Source organism: Echiichthys vipera, assembly GCF_963691815.1.
Source record: "Echiichthys vipera genome assembly, chromosome: 1".
In the NCBI taxonomy this organism is placed as follows: Eukaryota; Metazoa; Chordata; class Actinopteri; order Perciformes; family Trachinidae; genus Echiichthys; species Echiichthys vipera.
Window position 1 is genome coordinate 26,857,393 of NC_139826.1, and position 12,679 is coordinate 26,870,071.

The 12,679-nt window shown below is 37.4% G+C and overlaps 3 protein-coding genes across 3 annotated transcripts in view; 2 read left to right on the top strand and 1 right to left on the bottom strand.

Annotated features, from left to right (window-relative positions):
- The first annotated feature begins 251 nt into the window (after positions 1–251).
- Positions 252–2,988, top strand: LOC310949631 (uncharacterized protein). Its single transcript, XM_083917130.1, has 5 exons — positions 252–346; positions 1,786–1,909; positions 2,010–2,058; positions 2,360–2,452; positions 2,875–2,988. Exons 2-5 carry the CDS (start codon positions 1,787–1,789, stop codon positions 2,949–2,951), a joined length of 342 nt encoding a protein of 113 aa, XP_083773256.1. The 5' UTR covers positions 252–346; position 1,786; the 3' UTR covers positions 2,952–2,988.
- A 3,810-nt stretch (positions 2,989–6,798) lies between these two features.
- LOC310948854 (ferritin, heavy subunit) lies at positions 6,799–11,059 on the top strand. Its single transcript, XM_083916125.1, has 5 exons — positions 6,799–7,103; positions 8,521–8,626; positions 9,539–9,685; positions 9,982–10,107; positions 10,604–11,059. The coding sequence occupies exons 2-5, from the start codon at positions 8,525–8,527 to the stop codon at positions 10,760–10,762; spliced, it is 534 nt and encodes a 177-aa protein (XP_083772251.1). The 5' UTR covers positions 6,799–7,103; positions 8,521–8,524; the 3' UTR covers positions 10,763–11,059.
- A 1,247-nt stretch (positions 11,060–12,306) lies between these two features.
- The window catches only part of mcee (methylmalonyl CoA epimerase), a 2,918-nt gene continuing 2,545 nt past the window's right edge, over positions 12,307–12,679 (bottom strand). The window contains exon 3 of the mRNA XM_083916954.1: positions 12,307–12,673. Coding sequence (XP_083773080.1) covers positions 12,546–12,673 — 128 coding nt within the window. The 3' untranslated portion in view covers positions 12,307–12,545. The remainder of the gene's footprint in view (positions 12,674–12,679) is intronic.

Below are 12,679 nucleotides of genomic sequence, written 5' to 3' on the forward strand. Positions count from 1 at the left end.
TAGTTAGTACACGTTAGATAACCTATATTGATATTTTTAAACTGTTGCTTTCTTCCTTGTCATTTTATCAAGGGATTTCGTATATGTGTTAAATTCTCTCTTAGGAAGTGAGGGAATGTTTTTAAATGTTTTTATGAATAAATAAATACCCCAATATAATGGTAAAAGCTTCTGCTGCAGCCGCACAGACGCTCACACCTCAGGACAGCAGGGGCGACCTTTCTCTTTTCTGCCTGTTGACGAACACGAAGAAGAAGCGAGGTTCCTTCCGCCTTCGTCGCGTGACGTAACTTCCTTTCTGTCCGTGCTAACCTCGACGTGAACACGCTTTCGCCGTCTAGCTCAAGTGAGTGGGGTTTTAACCATAGAATAATTGTATTTATTACCGGGATCAAACGCATAATGTGACAATAAACAAGTTAACTGTCGACCCCGGTATCTAAAACACTCGAAAGAGCAGCATATTAGCGATATTATTTATATTTTTCATCACCGCAGTGTCGGAGCGGCTAGCGAGCTAGCGTTAGCTCCTGTTAACGGGACTGAAGAACACGCGCCACATGGTGAAAAACGTCTCTTTTACGAGTCTGAGTGAAATACATCCTAAAATATTAATGTCTTCGATGACTTAAGACCCTCAAAGACCCATTAGATGCCCTCTGTTTCGTTTATTCCGCCACAAAACCAGCATTTAACCGCTGTACTGACATGACGTTAATCAGGGCTGGAAATCCTTGAAAACACTTTGAGTTAAGTGTGGTGTTTTCATTGTTTGAAAGGTGCTTAAAACTGTTTAGAATTTGATATATGGGATGGCATTTATAAAATAGAAAAGATCGCCATATGAAGTTAGTTTTCCATAAATCTGTCGTCCTTCTGTAGAGAGGTGTCTGAAGATATCATCTTGGTTGTTTATAGGACATATAAATAACATAATTTATTTTATGTGATGGACAAGTGCTATAATATAACTAAATAATGCGTATTGTACTGTGTATATCAATTTGTACATTTCCACAACTGTAAGGTGTAGTGATGATTGATATTTGCGTTTTTTAGGTGTATCGTAATTGACCGATGTAGGCTGTTGCGTTTGCTGATAGTATATTCCTGGCATTAATTACAGACGGGCGCCCACAGGCAGCTCCTTGTTGCTGGAGACGCCTCTTTTAAAGTTCAATAAATGTTCCTTTTTTAAAATTGAGACCTGTAACATTTATCTTTGTAATTTTTATGGTGTAAATTGAGCAAGCAAATGTAGTTTCGACTCCAAATATCCGTTCAAGAAAGTCCGTATAGTCATTGGTTAAGGCTGATGAAAAAATGTTATTGGTCGGTCCCCAGTAAGGTGCTGGAAAAACACAAAATTGAGTCTTGAAATGCTTGAATTTGACTTTGGTAAAGGTGTAGGAACCCTGGGATTAATCTTAAATGGATTATCCATTAAATGGAAAAGTTTTGCTTTGAGATGTGAATTTTCTATAAAAGAAAAAACCTTTGATTATATCTGAAAACATGGAATGTTAATGTAGTGAAATTGCTGCAGGAAAAGATTAGAAATGATTACTGTTGGCAGCAGATATTTATTAGTTTGATTTCTGTTAATTGAAGATGTGAATAATCTGTTTTTAAAAATTTTAAATAATGCAGCACAGATTTTTTTTTTGTTAATTCAAATATTTTGAAAAAGATGTTGAACAATGTCCAAATATGTACATGTCTTTTATTTGTTGTGGTGTCAATTAACACATCTACTGTTATTGATATTCCTGGTTATTGTTGCAGGATGCGTTACGTAGCTGCTTACCTGCTCTCTGCCCTGGGTGGCAATGCAAGCCCTCAGACCAAGGACATCAAGAAGATTCTGGAAAGTGTTGGCATCGAAGCTGATGACACCCGCATGGAAAAGGTACAGAGCGGTCCGCACTTAATTGTTTCTGGTGGTGTGGCAGAAATTCTTCTACCAATGGCCAATTGATGTGATATTCACAAATCTGATCTTTTAACAGGTCATTTCTGAGCTCGCAGGCAAGAATGTGGAGGAGGTGATCGCCACGGGTGAGTGTCAGTTTGTTTGTGCCTGTGTGTAGTGATTAATTTTGATTTTAGTTTGAAATCAGAGCCTTCTTTTTTTTGAAGCACAATATTGTAGATAACAGGCGGTAAGTGGCGTTAATTTCAATAAGCTGAAACTACAAAATAGATTAAACATGTTCCCACAGACCAGGAAAAGACTGTATTTAAGCTTTGCCAGAGTTTATATCTAATGATAATATACCACGTCTGACCTATCTTGTTTCTGGCTGCAGTGTCAATGTTAGCACTTGTGCTTTATGTCTGCCAACTCGTGTCTCCCCAGGTTACGGTAAACTGGCCAGTGTGCCAACAGGTGGTGCTGCAGCTGTCGCCAGCTCTGCAGCTGTTGGCTCAGGCGGAGCTGCTGCCCCTGCAGGTGAGGTTTGCAGCTTAGCACCTTGTTTGTCAGCATCAGTGGCACTTGGATCTCAGTGCCTATGCCTTTACCTTGTATGGTTATAGGATGACATGTAGCCAAATCAGTTAGCCATCATTATTTTTTCATAGAATTATATTTTAACATATCTACATGATTTTAACCTGACATAATGTACCTGGTGGGTACACGGCATGAAGGTAATGTAATTTATCATAACATTGTCGACAGGTTGACATTTATGCTAAACCTAGAGTTTCAAGCAGGGTCTTTTTTGACACACAACATACATGTTTATAAGAAAAAAGTATGTGACTCCTGTCCACATTAATACAAAGGTAATTGTCAGAAATGCTTAACTGTTTGTTAAATATTATGCTAACTCTAGCAGGAAATAATACCATGGGCTTTTTGTTTTGCAGTTGAGGAGAAGAAGGAAGAGAAGAAAGAAGAGTCTGAGGCGTCCGATGACGACATGGGATTCGGCCTGTTCGACTAAACCTTTTCCATCAATAAAATTTATAAGAAACACCAAACTATTTGAATTTCTTTTTTACTGCAGAATGTAGTAGATCAAGTTTTACTGGTACTTAGGAGGTAGGAAAAAAATGTCACTGTTGTGGAGGTGAATGTAAGCTGATTTCAGAAAAAGATTATAAAGCAGCCACTTGTAACCTGAAGTTTTTTAAATGTGTGAAAGTCAAATTAATTCAACTAGATTATGCCCATCCAGCAGTAAGTTGTTGACTCGTGCATCATGTGATTGAGCCAGCAGATAGTGCTGTTGTATTTTGTACCATACACGCGTAAAGACGCTGTAAAACATTTTAAATTGCACATGGCTAGATGACAACAAAGTGGGGATAATTTCTACGTCAACTACAGTGAGGTAATTTGAGAAGTAACGTCAGATGCATAAAATTTAAACTGACTTTGAACTTAACATAGCACTGTGACTGGTTTATGGACAGGACATAACTAGATTCCTATTTACCATGAAAACCATATGCCATATAATCATTCCCCTAAGGATAATTGGATGTTTAATGGTTCTGCAGTAAGAATGAGATCTGTAACAGGGCTGGGTATTTGGCTGATGCTATGGCGACTGGTTCTGTTGAGAAATGCACTTGTGAGTTGCAGTGGAAATGTGCTTTTACTTATGCATTATCTGGCTCTCAAAGTGCAGTTATAATGCACCCTTTATAGGAGAAGAGGTTTGAAATGTTGCCGTAAAAAGCTGAAGTCTAGATGTATACAATATACACAATGTAAACTTTAGTTTTGCCTTGGAAAAATCCAGTCACAAAATGCATTTATAAGAATTTACCAAGGTAATAAACGATGGCTCATTACAAAACAGCCATCCAGATAATAATAAACCAATCAGTGAAATCTGTGAGCTGTTTAGTGTTGACAGCAATCAGCGAAAGCTTTGAAGAGCAAAGACAAACGTAGCCCAGGTTTTGCTCCAGTCTAACCATGTCACTTAAATGCTTCCAGTTGATGAGGTTCAAGGGTCAAAACCCTGGATGGCAATTATCTACAACAGCATCAAAGCTATTGAGTGACAGATGATTAATTTCAATAGCAAGAGTGAATTCCTAATAAATACTTTCTTCTCTTCAGAGGAGTGGGAAGCAACCAAACTTCATGTGCGTGTTTCTTGGATTGCCATAGCAACGCCAGAGCATATTTTGGTCAATGTGAGTTCCCCTCACTGTAACTGAAGATTATTATAGCTCAAGTTTTACAAAACAATTTCAATAGTAATTGAGGATGACTATGACTAAAGACACACTTGCTTGTATAATTTAATAGCCGTGAGAAAATAATATCTATTGGTACATTTTTTGCTTGCACCTCTCAGGCAATGCTTTCTAATAGACACATTGCCTACATATCCTTGCTCCTAAACTAACACTGGCAGGCCCTTAATGGAAAATATCTAATAAATGGATCTCAGAGGTGAAACACAACTTAAGAAAATGTACTGCCGCCTGTTAAAGCCAAGAAAAGACCCTTTTTCCGTACTACTGTATTCATAGTGTGATAGATATCTTTACAAATACAGTAAATTGTGTGTTTTTTTCTTCCCTTTTTTAATAGCTAACTTTACTTAGTTCCCCCACCTCTCAAACTAAACCCACGCACTCTTGTTAATCAAAGTCATGTTTGGTTATATGGTGATCTCCGAGCACAGCATAGAGCCAAAGTCCCGCCCATGTATGAAGAACCCAGAACCCAGAATTTAACCCATATGTACATTGTAAGCACCGTATCAAGATCACCTTAAAACTAGATTTTTACACAGGATCCCTGTTATAAAAACTCTTTAGAAAATAACCATGTCTGAGATCAGTTCATGGTTATATTAAAAGCTTTTTTATTCTTGCGCGAGAATATACAGTACAATTCAAGTCAGTGTCTTAGCCATGTTGTGGGGGCAGACCTCCTAAAGAAAGTCAGTTGAAAAGTAACAGTTGTCATGGAGATATATTTTGAAAACATGAGCATTTATCTTCAGATTTTCCATAACATCTGCAGCCTCCCCACTGCTGTACTGAGGGAAAGGTCATTACATTTTATCCAGCAACAGTTTAAACATATTCTGCATTTTTACATCAATCCCCTTTTCCCAGACAGGGCATAAACTCAGGTAATAAAGCAGGACCCATTCATTATTATGTCAGTTGATATTTTTCTTTAGTTTATGGATATTTCTCAAACAAAACTGCAGTTAATCAAATAAAGACAGACCATCTACCACACATCAGAGAGGGCATGTGAACATGCTGCTTGTGGAGCCATGGGGCAGTCGCCCACTTACTGTAGACGGGTTGGTAATCTATAGCCTCATCAAAGATAGAACCAGCTAAAACTATATAACACTATGAACTTTGAACATGGTTACTGACACAGTAAGCTATGTGTCAATAAGCCAATTAGTCATGTCCTGGTGTGTGACTTGAAGACTGTTACTTAATCTCAAAGTTTTTAAGTTTTCTAATGAGCTGAGTCATTTTGTGTGATCAAAGTTGAGTCAGTAGACGGCAGCTCTGTGTGAGAGTTTTTTGTTTTTTACGTTGGTGGTTGAGGATAGAGGATGTGGTTCACTACTGTAGATGTGTAGCTCTCTGCACTGATATGAACCTGTGATTTGAGGCTATGCAGTATAAGTAAGCTTGATTCCTTAGTTGCTCTCAAAATGCTTCTAATCCTAAATATTCTGCCAAAATTAGTGAGCTAGATTATACATTCACAATCATGGATATGGGGGCACAGTAATACGGAGCCTTTTCATTAATTCAGTTCACTATCGCTCCGCAGGCTCCTTATTCATGTGTATCTTCGCATTTACTATTTTTTCTAAATAGTGATCGGTCAATATAGAAAAAAAACATAAATACCACAAAGTTTTGAGTTTCACCTCAGTATTGCAGTAAAAATGTCATTGTGCTGAAAGGCTCCTTTCAAAGTGTTGTATAAATGCATAAGCAGCATTTAAATGTCGTAGCTGGTTGATTGGCCTTCTATATCTGCTTTATATACTGTTGGATAGTTAAATCTATAAGGCAGTATAGCCATTCACCAATCAGATGTTCTGAATCAATAATCTTAATCATCGAAATAATAAGTCACTTTGGCTGTCAGATAATTCTAGTGGAGTCAAAAGTACAATAGTATTAAGATACACTGGAGATCAAAATTAGTGAACAAAATAGATACTTTATTTATTCTGAAATAGGGTTTTTTTATTGTTCATTATTTGATAATATTTGGATAATATTTCTTTTAAAATAACCAAGTCACTTTAACAAAAGCCTTTATTTTGGAAAAAAAATAGGTGAGCAAGATTTGAGAACAATAACCATTGTGTCAGAAGAGAAGATTAAACAATGTTTTCTTAGGGCTATGGGATTCAAAATCAATAGGAAGTGTAGAGGCCATTGATTTGAATGACTTCAGCACATCAGTTAGTTTCTAAAACCAACTTTAAAACCAGGAAAAGACAACACTTCTGTCACATTTCCATACCTTAAAATCCAAGACCATATTCTATCTCATCTCATCTTCATCCGCTTATCCAGCGGATATATTCATATTCTATGAAATACTATTTTGTTTTTTACTGTGCTGATTTTTATTTTAACTTTATTTAATTTTGATTTTTCATGTGATATGGATCCACTGGGTCTGATATAAAGGAACAACTGCTGCTACACCCGCTTGCCTTAGAAGCGAGTCTCGCGAGAGTTTCTGCGAGTTTCCCCCCAAATCTAGCGTTACCGTCTCGACGCGTCACGCTAAGCCCCTCCCTCTTCCGACAAGTGACGTCACGGCCCATACCGTGTCTGGTTATCAGAGGAGGAGACTCAGGCCGGAGACCAGTAGATCGACTTTGTTAGCGGACAGCGAAGGTTACCTGCTTCAACAGTGCTTGAACGGCAACTTTCAACTGTCTTCAAACATCGATAATCGCTTCGATCACTCAAGACCACCATCGATAACAACAACAACACATTTTAATCACCTTTAAATCATCAGCCAGCTAAGTTATCCTGAACACGTTTAGCTCACTGTAGCTAACTGTTTGTTTTGCTAACGACGCAAGACCCTCGGACACAAGAAGACCCGTCACTGAGATCTGGTAAGAATTCATCTCTAATGTAAGCTCTCTGACTTTGCATGTGTAGCTATGGTAACTGGTCGCTGCGGTGGTGTTGGTTCGGCAGAGTAACGTAACGTGTGCGCTTGTTTATCTCCATGTGGCCTTGGCGCAGTTGGCTCTCCACCCTCTGCGTAATCTTTCCCGTCAGGCACAACAACACTGGTCCAACAAACACCACTTCGTCTAAATGCTTTTTTTCTATTTATACTATTTTCTTCCATGCGAAGTTTGACGGAAGTGTAACATTATATATCGTTTTTTTTTATTTTGAATTAAAATATATAAACGTTTTTTTTTCTCCAAATGTACGTTCAACTGTAAAATACATTAAAATTGTCAAAATATTGGAAAAAGAAACGACAGGATTCACAAACAAATAAATGTAAAGGCGATTATTACAATAATATAAAACACAACACAATAAAAAGATAATTATTTATCTTAAAATAAAATTATAGTATTTACATAAATTAATAGTTTAGCTTAGTTTTTTATTAAATAGTTTCAAATTGTATATAGGGTCAGAATATGTATATTAATAGTGTAGTAATAAATAGAGTAGATATGACTTTGCAGATTTTGCTTTATTAAATGAAACGTAGCTGTGCCAAACCCAAAGTGATGCTGATGTAATAATTAGGTCTGGTGCAGTATTTTTTCTTTTTTTTAATCTTTATATTAAATTAATAAACATTACAATGATACAAATGAGCAATAATAATGTAATTTAAACAGATACAAAAGCAAATGTACAAATAACAGGAAAAACATAAATGGCATAACGTAAAAAAGAGACACAAAACAAAACATGTCCAGAGGTTATTGTTTTAATATATAGCTCCATTTCTTGTGAAACAAATTACATTTAGAGGTCTGGTGCAGAGTGACGTACTTCTGTGGAAGGTATGGCCCATCGTCGGTTAGCATACAACCATGTTTTATGTCAATAGTTTGTCCAGTTCTGAATATTGTTTCACTGCCACAGAGGCTTGTCATTTATCATCAACCACCCACTTTTGTTGTTGGATCTATTTGGTAAAATCACGAAAGTTGATCTATAGTTTATATCTGAATTCAACATATCAATACAAAACACTTAACTCACCAAAGAAAGACCATTTTCCTATGATTAGAATAGAACAGGCTTTGTAGTAGTTATTGTGATAGGGCTGCGACTTGTAATTATTTCCATTATATTATTCACTTTTTGATTAATTATTTATTGTGTTAAGTATCAGAAAATAGTGAAAATTACCTATTATAATGGTGGTGCCTTCAAATTTCTTCTTTTGACCAGTTTTCAAGTTACAATTATGTAAAACATATTTTTTGCAATGTTGCTTAATAAATAACACAAATGATTAGCCCAATTATCAAAATGCTGATTTTGTTTCAGAACCATGAGTTCCCAGGTGAGACAGAACTTCCACCAGGACTGCGAGGCTGCAATCAACAGGCAGATCAACCTGGAGCTGTATGCCTCCTACGTCTACCTGTCTATGGTGAGTCCAATAAGTAGATAGAAGACTGTGAAAAAAGATGAGTGGAAAACCCAGGGTGGAACAGCATAAAGGGAACTGTGTAAACTAGTTATTATTATCGAGGAGTGATTCTAATTCCTTTTTTTTTTACCAGATGTGTGGTTGTGTAACTGTTGAGCTGATTGGATGATTGTAGTCAGACAGCCCACAGCCATGATAAAAAAAAGCCCCCGCCAGAACAGCCATTTTCATTAAACATTAACTCGTTCCCTAAATGAGTGAGCTTTTGTATGTCGCTTTGAGATCATGTGTTTTGAACTGGACAGCATGACTGTTGTGTGAGTATGAAAAACAAAGGTTGAAGTTCTCTTTGAGATTATGTACAGAGACAGGGCAGCAAGGGCATCACCTACCCACACACCCGTGTTTATGAAAGGGTTTCTATACCTTATTTATGATACATTTTCAATTTCTAAACATTTTCTCTGCTAGTTTTCAGAAAGGACATACCAGGATTATTCAATAAATGTTCATCTTTTGTTTAGTTGAAATACTTTTACCTCTATGGGCTCTTCCATTAATCACCAAAACTTTGTAACTGATAAAAGAAAAGAGTAATGAACGTGTTTTTTTCAAATTGCAGTTGTAGGATTGTGAGTTATTTAAGAGGCATTGTAAAACACTTAGTAATTCTATATTGGACTGGACCTGAAACATTCATTAACACGTCATTGACACTGTTGTTTTCACAATAACCTTGGGTCGGATTGAAGCTTCTGTTGGAATATTATCTACTTTTCTAACTGACTCCGCATGCACGTCTAGTTTCAGCTGTGTGTAATTATTCTGGCCGCAAAGTATTTGTGTTATATTTCAGCCACATTTCAAGAATCATTTTTAAAAAAACACCGTTCCCCTCTTTCCTCCTCACAGGGATACTACTTTGACCGGGATGACCAGGCATTGCGCAACTTTTCCAAGTTCTTCCGCGACCAGTCACACGAGGAGCGCGAACATGCTGAGAAGCTGATGAAACTGCAGAACCAGAGGGGAGGGAGGATCTTCCTACAAGATGTCAAGGTATATGTGTGTTTTAAGTAAAACACTGGGTGTGAGACCAGTCCAGGCCCTATAACTGCTTTTAACGGCTGATAGTCTAGTTCTGGGCTATCATATAGTGCATGGTGGGAGGGCAAAAAGATACGAAAGGTGTGAGCGCCCTGCACCGCTTATCTTCGACCGACACACAAACACAACCCACTTAACGTTAAACTGCAAACCCGCTCACTCACCCTCTGTCTGGGTCAGGTCGTTGGCCTCCTGCCTCTCATCAATAAGTGCCTCACTGATTTCCTGACCTGCTTTTTGTATTGCAGAAGCCAGAGAGGGATGAGTGGGGCAGTGGAGTGGAGGCCCTTGAATGTGCTCTGCAGCTTGAGAAGAGCGTGAACCAGTCACTGCTGGACTTGCACAAGCTCTGCTCTGACCACAATGACCCACATGTGAGTATTAAATCGTTTTTTTTACTATTTTTCCCACTTTTCCTGAATCAGAACTACTACTACCACACACACACACACACACACACACACACACACACACACACACACACACACACACTTTTATCCGTCCATAGTAGTCAAATGTTTATGATGACCTTCTTTCTGTCCTTGTTTAAGTTGCATGTCTGTCTATTCTGTGTACGTACATTGAAAGCAACAACGACTAGATTAAAGTTCCTTGTGTGCGTAGATTAAACCTGATTCTGAATGTTGACTGTCTATGGGATGAAATAACGTTTAACCTTTTTATTTTTATTATATGAAAAACAACACAGTATGATTGTACCATGAGAACAGAATCATCACAATAGTGTCAACTCATGCGTAATCTTTGCTGATGATCTTTTTAAAATACTTGTATAAATAAAAACAGGACCAACAGGGGCAATTCTGTCATTTTAGGACTCTAATTTAATTGAACTCTTCTTTCTTTCAGTTGTGTGACTTCATTGAGACACACTACCTGGACGAGCAGGTGAAGTCCATCAAAGAACTAGGGGACTGGGTGACCAACCTGCGCCGCATGGGAGCTCCTCAGAATGGCATGGCCGAGTACCTGTTTGACAAGCACACCCTGGGCAAAGAAAGCAGCTAAATCCCTCCAGATCATATTTCCAAAAGCTTTCTATATATGTATATTTGTATCTTGCTTTCCAATGTTTTCAAAATATAAAGCCATATGCATGGTACTGGCTAAAGATTTAAACCTCTTGTAATACTCACGTCGTTATTGCCACTTCCTATTTACAGTTACTTCACTAATCCGCTGTTCCCAGAGCTGTGAGCACTTCTCTCTCTGCTGTCAGCTGTGCCTACGTCATTACTATGTATTTGCTGTTTTATGCCAGGAGCTGTTAATCAAGCTAAATAAAACGAACCCTCTGGATTCTGATCAGTTTCATTTTTTTATGTTGCTAAAAACATTAAAAATTTGAAAGGTCTATTGAGCTCTGCATCTGAAAAACCACAAAACTTTTCCACTGACATGAATGGGTGAAAATGAAGCGTTTCACTTTCATTACCAGAGAAAACAGAACTCGGTTAACAGCTGACACCTTTAGTAAAATTTCACCCAATTGAGCAAACTATAAAGCCTCTATTGTAGGTTCTGCAAATTACATGTTTTTAAAAATCTGATTAGTGGTATTGTATTTAAGCTGATGGACAGCAAAACGTCCAGAGACTGGTAATCAAGAAAATAATCACAATGTTTATCTGATCGTCAAGGGCATAACTACCATTTACTCAGAGCTTGTGGTCTTTAGAAAATGTACATCAAAAATCCAAAATAAGTAGCTTGACGTGAAACTAATTACAATTGTCTGAAGTCCATGTCTCAAGGCAAATTGTTACTTGTCTCTTTAGTGCCAGAATATTTCATGACCATTTGACTTCAGTCGGTTGTTTTACATTAAGCGTTGATTGAAGTATCTAGACTCGAGGGCTTATAAAAGGTGAAGTAATCTGGGGATTTCCAACTGAGAAACTTTTTTTACTGGAAGTGTAAGAACTGCTTCACCATGTGTTTTGTAATCTCAGATTCTTGTTTTCATGTTTTCTTTCTGTTGTGCTAGTCACTCCCTCTAGTGGTGAACATAGGCATGGCTTTAAATAATATATAATTAACCCTTTCTAATTCAGGAAGATGCACTATATAAATACTGCATGCATTCCAAAAAATGCATTCAGATTTTGGATTTTAGACCAAGTTTACTGGATTTGAGCATGTTTCCTATTTGGGTTTCAACTAAAAGACACAAGTTGTTTTTAAAAAAAGAAAAAAAAATGGTTCATACATTTGTTGTAGTCAAAAGGTGTGCCATCCTATTAGGAAACATAATCTATACTAGTTAAAAGTACATTGTCTTTTATAGTAGCTTTTCATGTTAGCATCTGCATCGATAGAAACAGAATGAGCCGTATCATCCATGATACAATAGATACATGTTCCAAACACCACACATTCTGTATTAAAATTATATTTAACAATACTGCCTTTTGATATATATTACCTTTTTAAACGCTTAATGTAAACTCTGTATATAAGATTTGCTTTTATTTGGTTTTAAAGCTGAAATCAGTTTCTTTCTGCAGTATGTAGCGAACACTGTGTGTTGTCATCCAATTATACAGTATGTTGCTGTAGAATAGTGGAGTAACGACAAATGCCTTACTTAAATGCAACTGCACATTCTTTGAACACCACACTGTGTTTATTCCCACCACAAAGGGAAAGTCAAGAATAGAACTGGAAGAACAACTTTGAGGCACATATCTGAAGTGAGAAGATCAAAACCCAAGTGCTATAAAGACATATTACAAAATCCACATTTGTTACCATAGTGACAGCCCCCACACTCCCAGTCAGAATAAAGTGTTTATGCTTCTTCAAGCTCCACCAGCACACCGTCACAGTCTTTAGGGTGGAGAAACATCACTGGTTTGCCGTGAGCACCTATCCGAGGCTCTGCTGACAGAGTTCTGATGTTCTTTGCTTTCAGGTCGGCTATTG